This window comes from Leuciscus leuciscus, assembly GCF_965113295.1.
Source record: "Leuciscus leuciscus genome assembly, chromosome: 2".
NCBI classification, from domain to species: Eukaryota; Metazoa; Chordata; class Actinopteri; order Cypriniformes; family Leuciscidae; genus Leuciscus; species Leuciscus leuciscus.
The window spans coordinates 50,065,910-50,091,527 of record NC_138726.1 but is presented as its reverse complement, the minus strand read 5'-3'; the positions used below and the strand labels follow the sequence as shown (position 1 = coordinate 50,091,527).

General features: G+C 37.0%; 1 protein-coding gene across 1 annotated transcript; it reads right to left on the bottom strand.

The window, feature by feature from the left end:
* Positions 1–2,571: 2,571 nt before the first annotated feature.
* On the bottom strand, positions 2,572–25,477 carry slc6a5 (solute carrier family 6 member 5). The gene is made up of 16 exons (XM_082157556.1): positions 21,982–25,477; positions 21,264–21,716; positions 19,206–19,353; positions 18,358–18,489; positions 18,031–18,204; positions 16,696–16,843; positions 16,471–16,603; positions 15,174–15,308; positions 14,897–15,000; positions 12,421–12,545; positions 12,154–12,266; positions 9,522–9,653; positions 9,147–9,246; positions 8,540–8,640; positions 8,230–8,397; positions 2,572–6,630 (listed from the first exon to the last, which is right to left on the bottom strand). Exons 2-16 carry the CDS (start codon positions 21,693–21,695, stop codon positions 6,472–6,474), a joined length of 2,304 nt encoding a protein of 767 aa, XP_082013682.1. The 5' UTR covers positions 21,696–21,716; positions 21,982–25,477; the 3' UTR covers positions 2,572–6,471.
* Positions 25,478–25,618: the final 141 nt, after the last annotated feature.

The window sequence follows — 25,618 nt, the reverse complement described above, 5'->3', positions numbered from 1 at the left end:
AATGATGAAAGTAGAGCGGATGTAAAGTTTACGGTAATAATCAGACGTCTCTCCATCTTTCTCACAGAATGCTGCCAATTGTTCTGCTCCCTTCTGCAGCAGAAGCCAGAGCGTCGGCTTGATCTGGACAGGATTGTTCACCACAAATGGTTTTAGGCACTGAGCCATGAGCTAAAAACTATTTAAGGTGTATTTTGAAAATCTCACCTGTTCTACGTGTAATGAATTTAGGCAACAACAACAACAACAACAAAGAATTTCAGTTTTTTTGTTCCAGGTGTAAAACTCAGGGCCCGTATTCATAAAAAATCTTAATGCAAAGAGTAGGTCGTAGTGACCAAATTCCTTAAAATTCTTAGAAATGTGGGTGTTTACTCTTAAAGCTGCAGTCCGTAGCTTTTCCTCTTTGTCGCCATCTCTGTTTGAAATCTGCAATTGCAGTCATTCGCGGAATTATCAACTTTACGTGAGTTGTGCCTCGACACAGCACAGCGCGGATGAACACAATGTTTTGAGGAGAATGTGTGTCTCTCCGTCACCGCGCCGGTGTGGATACTGTCATTCAGAATCACAGATTATACTTTTTGGAAGTATGACCAACATAAGAGTTTTCACCGGAAAATGTCATCTGAACAAGTAAGTAACATCCACTTTTGTTCTGACCAACTAAGGGGAAAAAAGCATTGCAGTAAATCGCGCTGATTAAATCTAACAATCGTTTTTCATATAACGTAAAACCGCACAAATTATACTTTGTTCTCAAATTGTTAATGTTAACAACATCAGCATTGCGTGACTACATTTAATGCCCTTCCGATATTTTTCCTTGTTTTCGCTGTTGCAGTCTCTTTTTTTCTGTAAGTTAGCCACTCGAAGTCCGAACGAAGTCTTTTGCATTTTACAACAGGTGAATCTTGTCACTGGTGATTGTCGTTTGAACCTTTCTGGATCCGCCATCAAATTGATAAGTTTAATCATATCAAGTGCTGTGAGAAAAGGCTATAAATCTCCACCAACATCCTCACACGCAATATAGCCTACTAGCCGAGACTCCTTCTTTATGTGTACAGATGTGACGTAATGACGCAAAGACATGCTCGAATTTCCCGCGGAAATCCACCAGTACCACTGGAATTAAAAACATTATTACAAGCTTACCATTTTGAATCGAGCTAAGGCAAGCAGATAGTTTTGAACACTGGCTGGTTATTTACTAGCTCAAAAATGGATTTTGGATAATTTTGAACCTAAAAAAGTTACAGACTGGAGCTTTAAAATTAAATAAAAATCCTAGTAAAGAAAAAAGTAATTCACGCATTGCGTCATCATGTTGGAAAGGTCACGCGTCACGTCATCTATCTAAGTTATTTGTCTGTGTACTCCGGTTCAAAAAGGTAGGGAAGGGCGAAAAATTCCATCTCATTTTCTCTTCCAACTTCAAAATCGTCCGACATCTTTGTTTTAATTTATTATTATTATTTTCTTCTTTGTTTTTCGTGACCTTTCCAACGGGATGACGTAATAACGTGGCGCATGGCAGACCAGCACAAGACGAACAATTGTGGTTAAAAAGTATATACATTTTTATTTTATTTTAGAAAATGACCGATCGTTTCGCTAGATAAGACCCCATTCCTCAGCTGGGATCGTGCAGAGCCCTTTGAAGCGGCATTGATTTGAACTTCAACATTCTGGTTGCAGTTGAATTGTGTGGAGAAAAATCCTGAAATGTTTTCCACAAAAAAACGTAATTTCTTTTCCACTGAAGAAAGAAAGACATGAACATCTTGGATGGCATTGGGGTGCGTATACATTATCAGGAAATTTTCATTTTGAGGTGAACTAATTCTTTAAAGTTAAAATTGTTGAGAGTACGGACGAGGACTTTTAAGAGGCTTAAGAGTTTCTTTAGCAGAGGAGAAAATGGCAGAAAGACGAAAAGGGAGAATAAATGTGTTGCAGACCATGGATGACAGTAAGTTAAAAAGACGCTATAGATTTTTTAACAAGTCTTATTACGAAATTCAATTGTTTTTTAAGCTTTAACGGAGTACCCGCCTTCAAGGAAGTTAACGCTTGTCAATGGAGAGTGGACAAATGAAATGTACAAGAGTCTGGTAGGACCAGGCTAGATTTTCACATCATTTTAAAAGCAAAAATTCAAGGCTTCAAGATCCAGTTCTCAAAAGTCTTGTGAACAAATATTCAGTATGGGTTTTATGGCTTTATTTCAGTGACTTCAGTGATTCAAGCCATTTTCTCAAAACTACAAACTTTTACATACATGCTACTTATTATTGTAGCAGAGTTTTGTGAGACAAAGTTGCAATTGTGTGATATAGAGTCAGAGGGAAAAATCTGTCTTTTTTTCCCTTCTGAGTTTTTAACTCGCAATTGCGAGTTTATATCTCACAATATAAGTTTATTCCATGGCGGAAACAAGCTTCCATAAGTTCAGCCCCACCTACTCATTAACATCAAATTTTCATACATGCTGACTTTTAAAATGAATTTTAAAACTTAAAAAATTATGCCACTATTATTGCGTGAACATTAGCAAAAAGCTTTGCAGTTTAGAAACGATAAGAAAAAATATATTAGCACATATACTTTTTCACATTTGCATTTTAATATTGGCAGTCTTGCCTCGAGATTGTAGTGAAAATGAAACGTCAAATCACCAATTGCATTTTATTTTAGAATTTGACAGGGACAATGCATTGTGACCATGAAAATAAAATAATTTAATTTTGAAAAATTCAAATGCTTAAAAAGATCAAATAATAAATCAAAGTCTCAAAACAGCTGCTCAAATGATAAATCAGATGCTCAAATTATTAAATGATAAATAAAACTCTCAAAATGGCTGCTCAAATGATATATCAAATGCTATTTTATTTCCTCATTCGGGGAAGCATGAACTATCAAAAATCGAATTAAAACTGATTTGTATTTGATTTTTCATTTTCATTATCAACCCAGTATAAACTTGCCATGAAAAACACTCAAATGCAGGAGGGCACGGTGCTTATTAAAAATGGATGAAAATATTTGATAAATTCTCTGTGCATTATACACTTCTTGGTATGGGATTTCTTTTAAAGTGGTTGCCCATTCAGTCAAGGAACTCTTTTCCTTTTTATCTTTCTGTACATAGATAATATCACACTTGCTTGCATTAAAATTCCAACGTTTTGTCTCTCTTGCATCACCCAACGTCATGCGTGTGTTTGTACGTGTGCATGTGTGTTATAACTAAATATTACTCAAAACACCTCAGGCATAAGAACACAACTGGAGTTGAAAACATTAACATTTATTTATTGATTAAGAGGTTATACATTTTATGATAAATATGGTCTTTTTATTGTATTATTGGCAAAGATACTATGATTCAAATTGCATTTCTATACATAAATACAAAATCTGAGGTAGGGCCTCAAGGATTTATGAGATTTAAAATAAAGTATGCCTTTTCATATGTTTATTTTCCTCTTTTTATACGTTTTTCTTTTTTTCTTTTGTCTGGCACAGAATTCAAAATCTAGATATTTTTCATATTTATACTCTACAATTCAACTCAAAGGATGCCATGATCTGTTGGAGGTACATATCTGTATCCATAGGCAGATTTCCCTCACATAAAACACACAGAAATATATGACATTACCCAAGTAATAAGAAATTTTACCTATGCTCCGATAGGTCCACAGTAAAGTGCCAAATGACACGACATACATTACAATATAGACTGACCACATAATGACTGATTGGAAGCTACTCTGTATCATTATTCTGAAATACATATAATAGTTTATTACCAGAGGACATCTATAAGGCCAAAGGTTACCTGAAGATGTCATATAACATATTGGCACACATCAATAATGAAGGATGAGTGGCAGTATCTCAGTCTCCTAAATACACAGAATAATATATTTCATTTCTTCATATATATATATATAGGCTATTTGTATATATATGTATACGTATATGTCTTTTTCTTTAGAATATATGTTCTTTTTAAGCTAATTTTTTTCAGAACCCTTTGAGAAGTTCTCCTTCTTTGGTTGCCTACTGCCCAGTGTCGCCCTGTAGGTAGGAAAAGGTGGTAAAGAGGGACACATTCAAGAAAAGGAGCGTAAAGGGGAAGCATACATGGACAAATAATCCACAGCAACACAAACAGCACATGCAAGACTGTTACCTATCATTTTTTCCCCACAGATTATGTGTTACTTGAAGGGGTTGTAACAATAGCTCTCGGACAGACGTACAGCAACACAAGGACTAACAGAAACTCCATCCAGAACCTCAAATATTACAACGATGATCACAGCAGCCGTATACAACTCAGACATTACCGTGTGCTTTGTGTAGTGTTTGTTGTGCTACATAACCTGGATCTTCAACTCGAGTAAAAAGCACTCAACTCTTACATACAAATTAAACATTTGCGATGCATTGAAACCAAGGCCTTAAGAGGACCTCAAACTGACTACCAGGCTGCATTTGACCATGTCTGGATGGTTGGATAAATATAAATCTAAACACTAAGCGCTGCATATTATTCCACACATCCACACGCACATATACTACACAGAGAGTAAGATTAAACATGTATCAGAAAAAGCATCTCTTTTGCGGCACTAATATACTGAGGAGCACCTTTTTTCTTTTATAAATGCTCTATATTCAAGGTGATTAGTGTAGTATCTGCATATTACATGGCTTTTGAAACACATCACTCCCAGGCAAAGTCATTATTCTCAGTGTTATTACTTGCATTGCGTGGGCAGTGTGGTTCGCTTCACTTGTAGTACTAACTAAATCATATCCACACCACTAATCGTATAGAACTATCAAAAAAAGTACTTGTCTTTTATTTAGGCTTTTTATCATTGTGGTGGTGGAAAGCAACAACATATTTTTGCGTGATGTTTGATCAAAGTGCTTTTGTACTCAAGTTTGGTCAGCTTTTATTACTAACCACAACTAAAAACCTATTGCCTAAAGCAATACTACAAGAGCATTCTATCTGGAGCATATTTACAGTCCAATGGCTAGAAATGGGACACTAATTATAAGATATGAAGGATTCAATAATATTCTGAAAATGTGCACTTTTACGAATCTTACAGGGAACGGGATGTATATGAATGACATATGAAGCTCCCACAAACATGTTCAACTCTAATCCAACATCTAAAAAGGTTGATAGAACGGAGTAATACCTGAGACCCTGTTTCATGAAGACGTACAGACAATCAGAGATGGAAAACGTTCACAAAAAAAAGGAGTGTGGTCCTCAAGCATTTATCACAGAAATGTCCTTTTTTTCTAATCTACATATCTTATATATTGCAATTGTTAAAAATAGCATGTCAGCTATGTCAGTGTTTAAACACGTTGTTTCTAAAGTATACACTTTTCATGAGACGCTTGGCTTGCCACACATACCACACTCCTTAGTTTGTCCTCTACCTTTCTTTTGTGTACTCCACGATAACTGTGCACTGCATAAGAAAAGAATAGTAGGATTCACATAGTCTATGAACAGATCACGACACATACTCGAAAGCATACTCTAAATATTAGTAACATACATACATAACTGCTATCGTTGGCCGTTGAGCACTACTCTAAACAACACTAAAGGGTATTATTACAGTTTTGCATGGCTAAATTTTCTTTGAAGAAAGGGATGGATCTATACTACTAGAACCTAGACTATGAGTTTGGCTTCTATAACACTGTAGAGATATTTCCAACAGGTTAGTAAATAGTTAGAAAGAGTAGGATAGCTTATAATTCACAGAGACTGAAATGTGCTCACTTCCCTCCATAATGTAGTATTAATACACACTATACTATGCAGTAGTTTATAAACAGAGGAAGTCTGAGGCACATGGTACAGCTATAAGTGGACACAAGTGGAGAGCGATAGTATGATGCCAGAAAAGAGTTTGTGTTCACTGTGCACTACTCAGCAGTTTTTCTCATACGTGTTTGCTACGTTTAAGAGATGACAAGCAAATAGACAAGAAATATAAATGTTATTTTCCTCATTTTTTCTTTTTTCTTTTTAACATCAGCAGTCACCGGAATGAAAAAAAAAGAATAAAAAACAACCACTGCATGATGCACAATCAGTCAAATATTGCCTTAACAGTTGCAACTTCATCATTATATTGCCTCTGAGAAAAAGGTTCAGCTGGGATCGGTGTATCAGAATGACCTCCACTGTCAGAATGACTGCGAATAATAATTCAGAAAACAAAAATCATAGGGAGTTGTCTGTGCTTTCCACCTGAAAGACCCCTCTAAAAGTGCTAGAAGAGGGGGGAATATGGCTGAAAGAGAACGATAGGGAAAAAAGGGGAGGTTGAATGGGCAAAGAGTTTGATGTGAGTGCAGGTCTCACCCTCAGAGGCCTCGGGAAATTGCGCACTCAAAGGGAAGTGAGGAGGATTATTGATATTGGGCTGATAGCTGGAAATCTTTAGGGGGAAGTTTGAGGCCAAGGGAATTGGTGCCCAGTGGGTCGATCATGTTCTTGTAGCGTTCGCCGCGGTGTTTCATCAGGAATGGACCCCAGTCGGGTTGAGGAGAGCAAACCAACTTCAGCCGCTGCGGAAAGAGAGAAAGTCCATCAGAATCGTTTGACCCCCCGTGGTTTGCATCCTATCTTGTAGATATTGACTGATTGATTTGGTTTGATCTTTCAAAACTCAAAGAAATGACAGAATTTCATAAAACAATTGAAATAGTATTACTTTGATGCATTATTTTGTTTATGTGATTTCCATGTTATATATATATATCAGTGGGGATTTCATTCGAATTTTTAAATAATTATTATGCATGCAAAAGTTCTCAAACCACAGGACTAAATACAATGACCAAGTGAAGGCGAAAGGTGGTTAATTAAAAATAAAAATTTAAAAAAGAATTGGATTAAACTTTACACTTATACTTTACAGTTATTGAACTGAACTGAACCATCACTGACTTTGTGGTCAGACTGAATTATGACTCGTATCTCATATCTGGCTATAATGACTCATATCTCTCATATTTGATGAAGTTTGCATCATTTATTGTATTATTTTCCTGTTTATTACTGTGACTGTTATGTATTTTATAAAGCAGTATAGAAATAAAGGTGACTTGACTTGCCTTTAAAAGGAGAAGAAAAAGATCACAAGATCAAGGACTTAGACTAAACATTTTAACTTAAAATCCTGATGTCGATATAAAAAATGTCCTTGAGCTTTATGAAATTTATGCAAAACCTACCCATTTTCTTACCGAGTTTACAACATTGGGTGCTTTTCAAAAACAGTTGAAAAGAAAACAACCCAGTTGGTTGCACTTTATGTCAATTGTCCACTTTAGACATTCTATTAACTATAAAATAACTTTGCAACTACAGTATAGTACAGGTCAACTAACTCTCATTATAATTCTAGTAGACCGTTAGGTTAGGGTTGAGTTGACATGTACTTGCAAAGTTCCTTATAGTCAGTAGAATGCTTCAGAAACCTCTCGGATTTCATAAAAAATATCTTAATTTGTATTCCGAAGAAGAACGAAGGTCTTACGGGTTTGGAACGACATGAGGGTGAGTAATTAATGACAGAAATTTCATTTTTGGGTGAACTATCCCTTTAAGCTAAATAAATAAATAAAGATGGCGTCTGAAAGTTGCAGTTGGTGGTCAGTTTGTGTGTAAAGGTACACACAACGCATACACACTTAGCATTCTCCTACCTCCCACTAACTTTGCAACTACATGTCAGCTAGAAGTCATTAGAGTATTAGTAAACTGTCTGCTTAATATCCGCTAACACTTTATTTTGATGCTCCCCCAACAGACATTCTAGTGACTACAAGTAACTTTGCAACTACGTTGTTCTTATTCTACTAGCCGAAACCTAACGGTCTACTAGTACTCTAATGAGAAACGTTCGTTTTTGACTAACGTTTTCCACTTTTGATGTCATTTCTAGCAAGAAATTATTATTGCAGTAATTTAATATTTGCTTAACATCAACAAAGCTTTCTCTATTTTGTTGTAGATCTTTAAACAGTTATGCTTCCTTCATAAGCAAAGGCTACATGCAAAGACATTGCCTAATAATCTGCCTAAGTTTTCGGACACAGCCATAGAATGTCTAAAGTGGACACTTGATATTAAGTGTTACCACCCAAACACCTCTCCCTTACCTCAATAAATGATCCAGGTGCGAGGTGCATCTTGATAACAAACATGATGGGAATCCATATAACAGAACAGACGACCATTAACCAGCCGAGTACCATTGACCAGGTCGGATAAGTGTATTCCTCATAAGTCATCACCTTCCACTGGTACAGACTAAGTCCCAAAATAAACTAGAGAGCGAGGAAGAGAGAGAGGGTCAGTGGCAGTACTATCCAGCAGTTAGCACTGATGAATGTGCGCATGCAATGGCACTGGATTATCTGCAGGAATGGTCATATAAAAGTTTGTCTTATCTGTATAAGGTGGACATACTGTGAGAATGGTTGGTGTGACAAAAGCCCAACAGACTCTCCAAAACCTGTTTGGCTGGAACCCAATCATCATCTCAATGTCCTCGCAGAACCGTTGTAGACCTGCACCACAAATAGAGGAAGGAAGGAAGGAAGAAAGAAAGAAAGAAAGAAAGAAAGAAAGAAAGAAAGAAAGAAAGAAAGAAAGAAAGAAAGAAAGAAAGAAAGAAAGAAAGAAAGAAAGAAAGAAAGAAAGAAAGAAAGAAAGAAAGAAAGAAAGGCCATTAACATTTTTTAAATAAATTCTTTGGAAATGTATCTCACAAAACTAAATTTAGTCATTAATTTAAATGAATATATTATATGACATATACATCTATATATATTATACATTTACATAAGTAAACTAACTAAAAGACAGGCTTAACTGGCATAGCAAGCTTTTTAGCTTGAGCACACTCATTACTACCTACTTATTAGTTATTTTTGTTTAAATTTTTTTAGTAGTTTTTAGTTTAGTTTGTTTAATTGTTTGTAATTTTCTTTTTCATCACCTAAACAAATCTGATCCCTGCTGTGCACTAAAATAAATTACTGAGATCTAAAGGTAAACTGTCATTTAAACTCACCATAAATGTATGAGATTCCAACCAGTTCAAATATGGCAATGATGACCAGAGAGTAAGAGGCTGCATACGTGTCCACCAGCTGAAGCATGTACATTCCACTCTGTAGGTCAAAACACACAAATACACACAATTCAAAATACAAATAGGTATCTAATGAAACCCAATCTACAAATAACCAAATAAAACAACAACAACAACAAAAACACAAATTAACTTTAATTCCAGACCAGTCCATTTAACTGCTTTATGAATTCCATTTCAGTCTCTTTACTTTCCTATATACTTGCTTTATATTGATTAGCAGAGAGCGACTTTAATTAAAGTGTGCTATAAAGGTAAAGGTTTTGCAGTTGGGAATAATAGTAAATGTCCTACCTCAGTGATCATGGGGAAACCAAGCACAAAAAAGGACAAACAGCAAATCAAAGTGAACTGAGGCTTGTGTTTGCGCAGGTAGTTGGGGAACTCATCAGAAACAGACGTCACTATAGTTTCTATGGTGGCAAACTAGAGAGGAACCAAAGTGAAAAAAAAAAAAAAGGATTTAGTTATTGTATTTATTTAGCTTTCACATAGACTGTATAAAAGACAGATGATGTGTCTCCACTTCTTTCCACTATAGAAAACTGAAGCCAAAATATCCCTGAAATGGCAGTTGACATTGTGTGCCGATTGTCATTTAGAGCCGGAGTATCAAGGTCCCTGCCACACTCCTGCTCCCGAGGACTCAGTCACAAGCACAGCTGTCAATCATGACGTTACACCCAATTTTTATAGCATCAATTAATAAGTTGCTGATAACACTACACCGTTTTCAACTAAAAACTTTGTATGCATTTTGGCCATTCATTTACACGACAATGGCGTTTTGAGGGCCTGCGTCATGCGCATGCGTGTTACGAATTCAGTCTATAGGCGTGTAGTGTTTCTTTACAAAGTGACATCACCAACTACTGGCCTGGCATGAATAATACAGCGTTTTTAGTCGTTTTCATGAATCTGTGTGAACGGGGATAACACACAGGGTGACAACAACGTTGTCGTATGTATGCAAAAAAACGCAAAGGAAAAACCTTTACTTTTTTAGGACATTGTTGTCGTGTAAATGTACTAGAGCTGCACGATTCTGGATAAATTGAGAATCACGATTTTTTTTGTTTCAAACTGAGATCACGATTCTCCCAAGATTCTGACTTAACAAAATAAACTAATTTAATAGAGGTTCTGACAAGTGTTAATTGCTGCAGTCTATTTAAATGTTTAATTAACCTGAATTGTTTGAAAAAAACTTTAAAAGTCATGAATGATTCAATAGCCCCTTTCATACAGTAATCCCGGTAAATTATTGTAAATTGCCGGAACCAATTTACCGGTATATTTGAAAAGGTTCTGTTCACACATGATCTGCTACCGGTAATTTACTAGTAAAGACTGTATGTGTGAAAGGGGCTAATGACTTAATACTTCACTTGTTTCATTACTGGATGAATCACCATTTTTAAATGAATATCTTGAATGAATGATTCAAAGACAAATACATTTTTTAACAGTCGCTTGTCACACTGGTGTTGTAACAATGTAATTGATATAACCGTTGAAATATCAAGTTACTTTCAAAAGTAACTTGCTCTTTTTTGATTGCTACTTTCATACCTATTCATGACAACTGCTTCCTCTGGGTCAGCGCCAACGCAAATATGAATGTTCCGGTGTGATTTTGTTTAACAGACAAAGGTTTAACAGACATAGGGCCCTATTTTAACGATCTGAAACGCAAGTGTCAAAGCGCAAAGCGCAAGTAACTTTGTGGGCGGGTCTCGGCGCTGTTGCTATTATACCGGCGGGATAAATGCCTCTTGCGCCAGGCGCAAATCTAAAATGGGTTGGTCTGAAGTAGCTTCATTATTCATAGGTGTGGTTTGGGCGTAACGTGAAATAAACCAATCAGAGCGTCATCTCACATTCCCTTTAAGAGCAGACGCGCTTTTTCCATAGCGGATTGCTATTGTAACGGCGGATTTGCCAGGCGCGCGCCAGCAGCGGTTCACAGCCAAGGAGAGCAACGCTCTCGTCACGGCCGTAAAAGAGAGAAGTTACATGAAAATGGAGAAATGTGTAAGCTAGATGTATGCTTTTATAATAAATTGTTTATCTATCTATCTATCTATCTATCTATCTATCTATCTATCTATCTATCTATCTATCTATCTATCTATCTATCTATCTATCTATCGTAATAATGTATGATTTGCAAAAATGAAAACTGCTGCTTCTGTGTAGATGAGAGAATCAAAGTGCGCGTTGTGCACACGCTACATTGATTATGGCCAAGCATGCGCCCTTAAAATAGCCTATGAATAACATGCGCAACGCGCCACTGACTTTAAACTATTTTTTCCTGGTTAGTGGCGCAATTGTTTTCTAAACCTGCAAAATAGCAAGAAGGAACGTTTGCGCCGGAACACGCCTCCTCTTTGCGCTGAACCGCCCCCGGGAGCGCAAGTGTATTTCTTAGTTAACCGACGTGCTTCTGTGGAGGGAAAAGTCCGCTTTGCGCGGGTGCAAAATAGGAATGATACATGCGTCGGTGTACAAAGTCACTTGCGCTGGGTGCAAGATAGGGCCCATAGATTTTTGCCATTAATAAATGAGATAGCGTGGGTGTTTGAATCGAGATTGCGATCTTTTAACAATTAATCGTGCAGCTCTGAAACGTACCCTATTTAAAAACAAACACAAACATACGTCAACATGATAAGAACTACCTGACAGAAACCATCTTCAGCAAAAAATTATTTGAAGTGCAATTGGATTTTTTAGTTTGGCTTGTGTCCCATACGATTACATGGAGAGGCCAGGGTTTATGACCTATACTGCAGCCAGCCACTAGGGGGCGATACAAATATTTTGGCTTCACTTTTCAGGACGTGTGTGGCACACTTCAGCTATCGCATAACAACTGATGAAAAAACTGTAAATCATAAGAGATTTATGTTTTTTCCATTACCATAGTATCCAGACCAAGCGTAAGCAACATGAGGAAGAAGATGATGGCCCAGAAAGGTGACAAGGGCAGCCTAGTCAGAGCCTCTGGATACACCACAAACGCAATACCTGGACCTACAAAAAAAGAGCATATTTACAAACCAGAAGCCTTTTAGATCTGATAATAGTGCAAACAGCATGATGAGATTTATATATTTCCACTAACACCAACACCAAACCTCTGATCACAGTTAATCATAGCACAAACACATGCACTCATACTATGTACCTTCATCTGCCACTCTCTCGATGGGGACTTTGAGCTCATGAGCCATGAAGCCAATAACTGAAAAAATTACAAAACCAGCAAATATACTGGTGGCACTGTTTGTACACGTCACAATGAGAGTATCCCTACAAAACAAGAGACAGAGCAAATTATGTCATTTTAAATCATAAATAATATTCAAATACATAGATCAGATTTTGAGAGGATGTGTCTATTGAATGTTTACAATCCCTTGCGCAGTCAGTGTTGCGGTCTTCTTTTTAAAAATGAATGTGAAACAATAATAGTTATCCTCTTTTTGTTGTAGGGATACTCCACCATTTTTTCATATTAAACTATGTTATTCCCTTAACTAAGACGAGTTGATACATACAGTACCTCTCTCATCTCTGGCGCGCGGTGACACTCTGATAGTACTTAGCTTAGCCCAGTATATTCAATGGTATCTAACAGCAATGAATTTAGAAGTGACCAAACACATCAACGTTTTCCCTATTTAAAAACAGTTACACGAGTAGTTATACGACCAAGTATGGTGACACAAAATAAAACGTGGCGCTTTTCTAAGCGGGTTAAAAAGGATAACTATAATGCATGGCGGAATAGCACTTTCGGTAGTAATTCGATTCGGCGCAGTAAAAAGTCATGCCTGATCCTCTTCCCACTATTGACAGAAGTGAGAGGAAGAGGATACCATTGAATATACTGTGCTAAGCCAGAGCCCGTCTACGGAGAGCCTTGGCACTTCCTATTAGCCCCATTGTATCGATCTTGGTTGCAGTTCCATTAGAATTCCACTGGAGGTGATCGCGGGCGAGTGCAGACTGAATGGGAGTCTATGGGGCTAGACGGCTTAATGTGTCTCTTTCACCCGATTGCCGTTGAGAAATCTCAAATTTTATTGTAGGTTTTGCCAGTTCAACATGGGTTATAGGTCGAAAATTGAATGAACGAGTACTTATGTCCTTTCGATTTCTTACAGGTTGAGTTGTTGTTGCCCATAACACGCTAGCATTCTGCTAATGAACGCTGATTGGTCAGTGAAGGACTGATTACGACCAGAGATACCGCTTGATGGCATCGTGGCATCCGAAGCGGGACCAGAAACAAACAAAACAAAAACTCTTCTAGCACGTGTATTTACCTGTGTCAGCTGTGTTGTCGACGCCTCGAGAGAAAAGAAAGTGCAGAGCGCGAAAGCACCAAAGTGACTGAAGGATCGCCGTAAAGCAGTATCTCTGGTGGTATGATGTGTATGACGTCATTGACATTTTAAAAGACTTTTTAAAGCAAATAAGTGACTCTAAAAAATCTAATACCCAGCAATGTGTAATTTCTTTGCATCTCCTTTCGAATACAACATTCAAATTACTAGACAAAAAATTATATCCTGAGAAAAGTGGATTTTGATGGGTATAGCGCCATAGCCCTCCATTCATTCTGCACTCGCCTGCGAGCGCCCCCGCATGGACAGAGACATGTTACTGCAGCCAGTCCAGAAACCGGAAGTAAGCAGAGAGTGCCAATTCTCTTCCTATTAGACATTCTCTGGCTAAGCTAAGTACTATCAGATTGTCACCACGCGCCAGAGCGATTGAGTGCACGCACTGAGATGAGAGAGGTATGTATCAACTCGTCTTAGTTAAGGGAATAACATAGTTTAATATAAAAAAACGGTGGAGTATCCCTTTAAAGAGACTCATTTTTTTACATTCGATAATTCAGATAGTACACTCTTGTTTATTCATCACATTGGTCTCAACAAAACTTAATTAATGTACACTAGTGTTAAAGTAAAAACAGAAATATTGTGAAATATTATTAAAATTTTAAATAAGTGTTTTTGGTTACACTTTATTTTAGGGTGTAAGTATTACAGTGTAATTATACATTTACAGTAAGTACTGAGTAATAACAATCAACTACATGTACTAACTTACTATAGGGTTAGGATGAGGGTTTGGTTTAGGGTTAATTGCATGTAATTATGCGTAATTTATAGTTACTACTACAGTAACTGTAACGTGTAACAATGACATTGTAAAATAAAGTGTTACCGTGTTCTCTATTAATACATATTTTTTAATGTTATTTATTCCTTTGATCAAAGCTGAATTTTCAGCATCATTACTCCAGTCTTCAGTGTCACATGATCCTTCAGAAATCATTCTAATATGCTGATTTGCTGCACAAGAAACATTTATTATTATGATCAATGTTGAAAACATTTGTGCTGTGTTTTTGTGGAAAACAATGATTACATTTTTTTTCAGGATTCTTTGATGAATAGATGTATAAATTATTGATGAAAGTATAAATTAATTAATAAATTTATTTGAAATAAAAATATTTTGTAACAATTATACATATCTTTACCTGCCATTTTGATCAATTAAATGCATCCTTGCTGAATAAAAATATTGTTTTTGTTTTTTTTACCTCAAACTTTTGAACTGTAACTGACAGTGCTAGTTACCTGTAACAGTTGTTATGGAACTTATTGTAGGATGACAGGGTTATGAGACCTCCCCATGCTGCAGACAGAGAGAAGAAGATCTGGGTAGCAGCATCCTTCCACACCTAGAGTTAAAGTGAAAGAGAGAAAGAAACACAGACAGACAGACAGACAGACAGACAGACAGACAGACAGACAGACAGGTGGAAGAAGAAGAAAAATAAGACTGAATCAAGAGGAGTGTCCATCAAACAGAAAACATTTGACTATAGTGAATAAAAAACATTCTTTCTATTACCTTGGAATCATTGAGTTTTTCCCATTTGGGTGTTATGAAGTAAAGGATCCCAGAACCGGCCCCAGGCAGAGTGACCCCTCGGATCAGCAGGATGACCAACACCACGTAAGGGAACGTGGCAGTGAAATACACCACCTGAAAATAAGAAAAACAGTGAATAACAATGTTTTAATCAAAGAGATTACTAGACAGTGGTTTATCTAGGTTAAAGATCGGTTCAAACTTTGATTTGCCCCTAAAGATTTTGCCACTCTTTTGCCTTAAAAAAAAAAAAAGAAAAAAAAGATTAACCCATCTAATATTTCTTATGCCAAATTAAAAAACACATTTAAGAATTGGGGTTAGTTCTACTTAATTGCTAATTACTCACAGTTTTGGTACTCTCTAATATGAACTGTCTGATGATTGTAATATTACAAAGCCTTAATTTCTCATTTTTAAGAGAGAGACTCCAAAAAAGAGATTCTGCAAGTAAATATCATACATTACAAAAACTGACTTGTCTTGACACCCAAATTCACAAATAAAACACACAAATGGCTACTGAAACCTTAATAATATTAAACATTTTTATACCATTCAAAGATCTTGGGTCAGTAAGATTTTAGTTTCCAGCAAAGATGCATTAAATTAATCAAAAGAGACAGAAAATACATTTATGTTACAAAAGATTTCTGTTTTAAATGAATGGTTTTTTTTTTTACTCTCTATTCATCAAAGAACCCTAAAAAAACTACCACGTCTCCACAAAAATATTAAGCAGCACAACTGTTTTCAACATTGATCATAATAATAAATGTTTCTGGAGCAGCAAATCGTCATATTATAATGATTTCTGAAAGATCACTGGAGTAATGATGCTGAAAATTCAGCCTTTACCATAATAGCAATACATTACATTTTTAAATATAAATATATATATATATATATATATATATATATATATATATATATATATATATATAAAAGTTATTTACACTGTTATAAAAATGTTCAATATTGCATTTTTTACTATATTGTTGATCAAATAAACTCAGCCTTGGTGAGCATAAAATAATTATTCCAAAAAAAAATTCAAATCTTACCGACCCCCGACTTCTGAAAGGTGTGTAGGCCTATTCATTTCTGAAAACTCAGTATTAGCTGATTTCTTTAAAGAGGATGAGTGACTAGATTTAACTTGCCACAAACGAAGTGGGCTTTGCATTGGACCAGAATGAGGCCTGCAGGTTTCTCTTTTATCATAGTTCCTGTAAATGAGAAATAAGGAGAGAAAATAATCAACCTGTTTTCTTACCTTCCCTGAGGACTTGATTCCCTTAGCCAAAGAGGCATAAACAATAAGCCAAGCCAGTAAAAGGCAAGCAGCCAAAGGCCAACGAATGTCACCTGGGTATTCAATACCCTTAGAAATATGCAACACGTTATACCTATCAAGAAAGCAGAAAGATTTGCATACATTTAATCTACAAAACATAAAACACCTTTAAACACAGAAAGATAGATCGAAAAGCACACTTACTTGAAATACTCCTCACTGGGGCTGACATAGGTTTTATTGTCGAATGTCACATTTAACAGTTTACTTAAATTCCCGACAGCATTTGCAGATAAACAGAAAGTAGAGTTCTTGACTGATGTGATGTTCCTGTCCCTTAGTATACAGGTGTCTGGCCAGAAGAAACAATGATAGAACTTGGAATGAACGTGATTTTTTCCCCCTGTTTTTCATCATAATTCACTGCCTAGTTGAAAAACATTCTAAAGCAAATCAAGTCCAAGAAATCAATCAAACGCCGCACAAATACCCATTTCATACACATCCACACAATAGACCTTATTCACAGCAGCGCCATCTTTGTTTTTTAACAGGAATTAAAGCGAGTGGTAAGGGATAGACATACATCTCTTCAGTGGGTTGTACTGTTATTTCACGTGTGTTTCTGAATTGTTCTGCTGACGAAACACTGCAAAAATATATTTCCTCCAAGACATTTCAGTGGAAAATATGAACTGTGGAAAATTATATATATTTTATTCTGCTGACGAAACATTGCAAAAATATGTTTCCACGACATTTTCAGTAGAAAATATGAGCTGTGGAAAAATATAAGTGATCTAGGAGCTTTATACAGTGGATGCCATTGAAAACACGGTAAGTTTATCTCTCAGTCTCGCTTTCATTCATACCTGTCATGGCGCTGCTCTGAATAAGGTCTGTACAGTCTTTGATATTGCCGTGCAAATTCAGTGGCGCTACTCAGACAAGCCACGAGGTGGCAGTGCATCTCACTGCGGCACTGCACCAACTCTTACAGTAAATTTGTCAAGCAAGCAGATTTTCTGCTGAATTCACCAAAAGCACGACATTGAGAAAAGCGTTTTAAAACGATTTACAACGTAAAATGGTAACAAATTCAATCAAACACATAATAAAGCCCCAGGGTTTCCATTCTAATAAGATTTTTAAGCATTCATTAATTATGATAGACCACACAACATTGTTTCACTAATCGCACAATGTGAAACAATAATCCTAAATAAAAATAATAACGCCAAATCCATTTGTATAGCAAGATGGTAAATCAGTTTTTGTAGCAGACGACAAAAAAAAAAAAAAAAAAATCTGTCAAGTCATCAAATAAGAACTTTTGTTGAAATGAAACAAGACAATTGCGTTTGGGGGAGAAACTGAGTAATTGAGAGGTACAGGCCACTTAATTCCTGAAATACAGGTTGCGCATTGCGCATTTTAGTTAGAAAAAAAGAAAGGGGGGGAGGGGGGGGCTCAGAGAGAGAGAGAGAGAGAGACAGAGAGAGACAGAGAGAGAGAGAGAGAGAGGGGGCTCATCCTTACCCAAAAGCAGCATGTCTTTGTCTTTGCACTCGATGGTGTTCCACTCATTTTTACAGGTGGCCCATGGCAGTGTCTCCTTCAACGAAGCGAACAGGTAGTACAATGTCCAGCACATAATAATATTATAGTATATGGCTATCAAGACAGATATTATCAACATGGCAATCCCGCAACCTATAATAACAAAATGAAACCAGATAATAGAAATTACACTTAAAGCAGGCGGAAAGTCGATTACCATTTGACTGGAAACACTAACAGAACACATTAACACAAACAGTGCTCATCATATCTGAGGATCGGTTAATAAAAGTAACGTCAGTTTACCTTGTAGAGCTGGAATCGCTTTCCACACTGACACCGGGCCTTGGCTGGCGAACTGACCCAACGACACCTCCAGAAGAAATATAGGGATGCCGGCCAGGCCTAACATGATTAGGTAAGGTATCAAAAACGCACCTAAAGGAAGAGAGAACAGCTGCTTTTGGACGAAATTCAGGACTCAATAATCAAAGTGAACAAACTCCCACAAAGTTTAGTAGCCTATATAATTAACCTTAATTTTTACATTTGAGTTTGAATTTGTTTGTAATTAAAATAAACACATAATATAAACTTTAATAATATAGCATTGATAATATTAGAAGGCTATATTGAAATAAGATCATTTATAATAAATACATTAAATATAAAACATAATAAAACATACAACAATAAATGTACACTTTTAAATTGTATAATAATAACACGAAAAATGCTGTGTTGTTTCAACTCACGTTTGGGTAAAATATGGACAAATCCAACCGTTGGTTTTAAAAATGTAATTAAAATTAAAATAAACCAATGGTTGGGTTTCTCCATAGTTGACCCAAACGTGAGTTGAAACAACACAGCATTTTTTTTTTCGAGTAATTTTGTTTGCCTTATAATTCGTAGCCTACTCTATAATGCAATCCGTAATCATAAAACTTTTTTTTTTTTTATGTTATAAGAGATTTGTTTTTTTATTATTGCTTTTAACGAAAGTGTAGCCTGTATACATGTATTACAACGCATGGCCATTCCGGATAGTCAAAAGACTAGTTTTCGATAAAATAAAATACAATAAAAGATCTGTACAAGCACCAAAATATTCAGTTTAGTGCTCGCGTGCTGTCCCTTAATTATGTCCTCACCTCCACCATTCTGGAAAGCAAGATATGGGAATCTCCACACATTTCCCAACCCCACGGCATATCCCACCATGGACAGAATAAAATCCAGTTTGTTGGTCCAGTTCCCCCGGGCTTTATTCTCATCTCCTCCCGCATCATCATCCTCCTCCTGGAAGAACAGTCCTCTAAGTGTTTAGCGTTATAATAGTTATTCGATTATTAACGATCATGACAATTATCAGATTATGGGTCAATAAAATTATAGATGTATTTACATTTCATCACTTGAAAAAACAAACACACAAATTCTCCCCCAACAACTTTTTGTCCCGTTTCGGTGACCTGGCCGCCCTTGGCTCTGATGAAAACCCCCAATGGGAATTGTCCCATAAGCAGATTCTTATGTAACACATTATCCTGCAACACAACCAGTCACCAGAAACCAATCTCTCGGGAAGACAAAGCTCACAGTTCGCAGAGTAAAGCATACATGCAGACAGAGCTCAGCAGCTTCATTTACAACCAAAAAAGCAAATATTGTGACTCTTTTGTTTCAGTGGCAATGCAGCATATCCTAGCATTTGATGTATTCGGATCCTTGACACATCCTCTTACTCGACCTGTTTGTGAAATCTGGTGTAATTATTGTGCTGTCAGAAATAATCACTATCAATACTTAAATCTTTCCAGATTGGAAGCAGATTTCGTTTCGCTGTCCACTTTTGAGAGAATAACAATGTCCTTCTGTCCAAAACACTTATGATTTGTTCTAATATGAGAACCGGATATCACACATAACAGTCATAGAATACAAAACCAAACTAATAGGCCAGCTGTTATCTTACACAGTTTAAAAAAGGTGCAAATTATGCGAAAGTGCAAACAAAAGGTTCGGGGGTCTTAAAGTCAATATTCCTTTATTTTTATTTTCAAGTGTAGCCTATATGTTTCAAATGTGTCCTTAACGGTAAAATAGCTTACTACAATGGCTTCATGTGCTATCGGAATTATCGTAAATACGACTTTCCTAGCTAAAAATTGGACATGAACGCCCTTTCAAGTCGTATTTACTACTGGGAAGCTCGGGTATCATTTTGATACCCAAGTTTCCGAGTTGGTGCTGTGGCTGATATTCTTTATTCGTTTTACAGTGCGCAGTTTAGCAGCCTAATGCAGACTTACAAATATGAATAATCATCTGAAGCGTATTGTACAGCGAAAATATATGCCTGTATATGACCGAAATTCCAGAATCAGCAGCAAGCTTACTATCTAGACAGCGAGGTGAATGTTTATATTGTTGTCAGTGAATGACGCTAAATATCATTTGGGCTTTAGTACGATTTCCCCCAAAACAGGCAAGAATAAACCTGGTGTCCATGACCATGATTCCTGTTCTTTCCAACAACAAAGCACCTGATTACGACAAACTCGTAATCACGACTTCAGACGTGGGAAGTAGGAAATATCCGATAGCATATGAAGGCACATTAGCACAGCACTTATAGCCTAACAGTTACCTGTCGCCAAATAGATGCCAGCGAATAGATTTGCGGCAAAGAGGTTACCATAGCAACAATAAGCTACCCCAAATAACTCTCATTTACTACAAAGTGTTTAAATGCCACAATAAAACACTACATCTTTTTTTTTTTTTTTTTTAAGCTTACCATGCTTGTGGTGGTTGGCACCAAATTACCTTTTGGTTGAGTGAGACAAACAAGCTTTTATATATATATATTTTTTTTTTTACATTTTTAAACAAAGCTATGTTATTTTATTTTTATTTTTAAAATCCTAGCAGAGTGGGTTAAACAAAGTTCTCGCAAACATTTCAAAATTTAAACTGTAAAAAAAAAAAAAAAAAAAAAAAAAAAACGGACAAAGCAGCAACTTGATTGTAGCGGTCCCTTTCGCTCAACAATGCAATATAGCCTACCAAACTTAGAAGAAAAGAGAAAAAAAACCTCAACATCACAGCTTTTGCTTTTGCTCAAGACTCTCCCCGTTTGAAAGCTTTGCGCTCAGGGGTGATTGGCTGATTGTACCCTATTGAAACGCTCATTTGTAAGCACTTACCCCGGTCACCGTGCCAGGCAGAACAGATGTATTGCCATCTGTACCCAGTATGATGGTGGTCTGGCTCATGGAGGTCCAGTCACCGGTGCTGTTCTTATGCTCCGCCGCGATCCTTACAGCACTTTGATTGTTAGTCATGAAGTCCGACGTGGCTTTACCGGTCGAACCATCCATTTTACCAACGGAATCCTTGCGCACGTCGGAATTAACGGGAGCAAACGGGGGTCCAGGTGCAGCGTTCTTAAACGTCCCGTATGCTTTACTGGCTTCCATTTCGCACGGTTTATTTTCCGAGGGACAAAAAGTTTTCCGTTCGTTTGCAGGCGGCGGTTGGGGCACCGGGTTGCCGTTCTCCGGTTTGTTATTAGTTGTAGCTCCAACCGCTCCCCCCGACGGCTGGGGAGGAATACTGTTTGACGGCTGTCTCAACATTTCTCCGTGATCGGAAAAATCCTGCAACGTTAAAACGTTAAATACACATTAGACAGAAACTGAATAAATGCTATTTCACACCTACAATGACCCAACATTTTACACAAACCTGCCTATAGGCAAAATATTCACGCTTTCATACTGTAACTTCTGCAACGTGTGTTTTTGCTAGATCGTTTCTGGACATGTCTGCTCCACTTCTTTGATTTTCAGCTCACGGACGGTCGCTGTTTGCTTCTTGCTTTTACCATTAGAGAAAGGTTCTTTAATTTTACGCCTCATTTACCTCCTGTCATTCAACCCCGGCGCATCCCCTGGTTTTATGGGCAATAGACAAGCTGCCGGGCTCGGCCGAGGCTTTCCCCCCTGCGGCAGGCACCAGTCCCGGTGCAAGTGTGCAGTACAAACCCGGGTGCAAACATGGAACATTACACCAACAATTACACTGCACCATAGGAGAACACTCTCCTAAAACCATAAAAAAAAATAAAAAAAGAACACACAAAAAAAAACCTCTATAAAAATAAAATTATTATTTTTATACCAAAGGGGGAAAAAAAAATTCGGCTGTCATTCTATGAATAATAGGCTATTATGGTTTTTAAACTTTTATTCATTGATAATGCTATAGCATAATATTTCTCAATAACACACACAAGTATTATTTCCGTTGAAACGGTGTAAAAAGCCTGCATTAAAGTTTCAGCACCGTGGACAGCGACTCTTTGTTAATTAGCGCATTTACAAATAACACTTTTTCGTTCCCAAAACTACTCCAAATAATTTGCAAACTGTTAACACACAAAGCGTAAAGTAATGAATGTGCTGTACTCACCATTTGTGCAGAGTCAACAAATGTGGGTTAATAGCAGAAAACAGCTGGAAAGACGGCAGGCAGACTGAGTTTGGCTGTGCAAAGTGCACAGCTTTCTATATCTCCGTGGGAAAGATCGGGTTTGCGTCAGTGCATGGTAAAGTACCCTTCGCATGACATTTTCTTGATAACAGGGCTTTGATAAATCATTGGCCTTCAATTCTGATTTTTAAAGGGGCAACAAGCGAAGACGTGAGCTCGTGACACACACAAGGCAGCGCGAGACTACGTTTGGGGACGGACTGGCTCGTGACTGATTAATAAACTTGTCCCTCAGGACTATGTAAAGATGTTCATCTGACGCACGGAGAAGATTCTGCAGACGCAGGCATCGTGGGGACTGCATAGCTGACCGAGTCCTATAGATAAATATAATGACTTTTCATCATGCAATATTATTAAAAATAGATAACAGGCCCATTCTTATATTTTCTAATTACATCTTATCGCAGGTTATTTACAAGCAAAGCACAGATCTGCATCAAGGCTGGCGTTTTTTTATTGATTTAGATAAGGCCATGGAAATATAATTTTTGAACGAAATAGCCTATATTTTACATGAATGAACACTCAAACAGTTGACTTTACACTATTATGAAACACCATTATATATATTAAAAAATCTTTTCTTTTCTTCAATGTTATATTTCACGGTTCTTATTTACACGTCAAACAAACCCCCACGTATGCTTATGCGTCATTGGCACACATATTGCTCAAGTGTGAAAAGTGGGCGAGGTTTTCAGAGGAGTGGAGGTACTCGTTTGTTAAACTTTTACGCAAGACAAAGGAGGAGTAATTTTCTATTTTTAGCTTCGATGTTGAGCATCCAAGCATCATACCCCGGAGTACAGTTTTTAAACAGAGAAGCACTGAATGGAACATAGCATCTTTATGAAATTATTCTTATTATTGGGAAGAAAATGCATGAATAACGAACACGCATTATGCTACAATAAATAGACCTAGCTAATATAGTTTTTGTGCATTCAAGTAGATTCATATTTGAAAACACTGAGCAGTAAAAGAGTATGCATTTTGATTAAAGATATTCTAAAGTGGCAGATAATGAAGTAATATAATAACGCTGGTAAGTTGTTATTGAATCTTCGGCCCGCTCAGTTCCTCTCTCTACATGCAGGCTTCTGCAGTGACCATCATAAATCTGCGGCCGCCTGTGATAAGCCTCTATACGGCTGGATTAGCTCTTCGCTCTGGGTTTAATTGCTTTGTCAACAAAGAATAATTGTAATTGATTTCTGCTTCTCTTTCTGTGTCACCTTTATACGTTCTCTTTAAAGCAGGTAAAGAAAAGCAAAGTGCGTCTTAGAAATAGCTAACAGGAATAGGTGGTCTTTCAGTGGTCTATATTTCAATTTCTCAGGCAGTTTAGTCCAGTTTCAAATTAGTAACTGTCTTGTGTTTAATAACTTTTTTTTGTTTTGGTATTCGGCTATTTCCCCAGACTTGTTTAGCTTTTTCTGCCATACAACGACAGCGAACGCATTGGGTCTGATAAGGAATAAATTATGTTGAAACAAAGTAGGCCTACTCTCCACTTTCTTTCACTCTGTAATTAATTACATAGCCTAAGATAAGATTACGCATCAGGAGATAGTCATTTGTCGTCTTAGTATGTTGTTAAAACAACACAAAACCGTGCCCGTGAGGTAGGCTATGGAATATTAAAGGGCCATAAACGAAATCAAATAAGTGCTTACACCTATAACCACGATTATCAGTTTCTGCCTTTGCAGACTTATTTTCTTATTTTTAATGCAACGCAAGCGTATCAATAAAAACTTGTTTCATGTTAGCATGATGGGTTTTCTTTTTCAGACCTGGGACAGTCTTGTACACTCGCTGCGGCGTGCACGCGCACGTAAAGGGGGCAAGAACACAAGTGTGGATATTGGAGCGCAGCCATCGACCCATGGGAGTGAAATGGTAGTGCCGTACAATAATAAATCATACCTGTCGCAAAATTGTCCATGACTTCTCTTAAAAACTGATTTTTTTTTGGGTTGCAGAACCCGCTTTGCTCAACCCAAAATGAATAAGTCAAGCCAAACATAGATTAGCGGACAGGCCGTCAATTTGCATTTCCCACCCAATAAGCAGTTTATTCAACCTTGGAGGCATTTACTACATTAGCTGCCATTCAAACAGAACATGATTTTCTTTTTCTTCCGGGACCCTCGACGTAGCCTTCACGTGCTATCGGAATTATGCTAAATTCTAGTTTCCTAGTAGCATAGGAAATTGGACATGAACGCCCTCCCGAGTCGTATTTACTACTGGGAAACTCGGAGATACTTTTGATACCAGTTTCCGAGTTCGGTGTGCCATATACTTTCAAGATTTTTTTTCTTTAACAGCTCTTTTCATTAAAGTAGTGCATATTCACACATATGAATAACCATTTGAAGTAGCCTATAATGTATGTTTTATACAGTGAAAATAGCCTGTTTTTGACCGAAATTCCAGAATTGCCAGCAAGCTGACTGACTAGATAGCACAGTTTTATCAAGGAATGGGATGCTAAATATTTTGGCTTTAATAAGATTTCCCCAATAAATAGGCAAGAATAAACCCGGTGTCCTTCATAGTACCTGTTCTTTCGACAATAAAGCACTGGATGAGCTTGTAAGTGGGAAGTAGGAAATTTCCAATAGCATGTGAAGGAAGCATTGAAGCTCCCCCTAGGGGAAAGGGATTGGTTATTACAAGGATCCCTGAAAACTTGATTCTGATTGGTCAACTGTGGCATTCAGAGGTGAGATAGGCCTTTTTCCTAATGACAAGTGGTGCAGGAATGATGTCAGAACCCAGAAGTCTAACTTGCCACTGGTTCCTTCCAAGATTGTCCTATGGGGTTTTCAATTTATGAGTAAAATAAAGCCTGTGGTAAACAACTAACACTGCACATTGACACCCCAAGCTGTCTTCTCTAGTTACTTATTAAAAAGGTATGTTTTCAAAAATGAACAAAACTGCTTCAAAATTTGTGTTTTCACTATGTGTGTGTAATTTACGTTGTAAAATATGT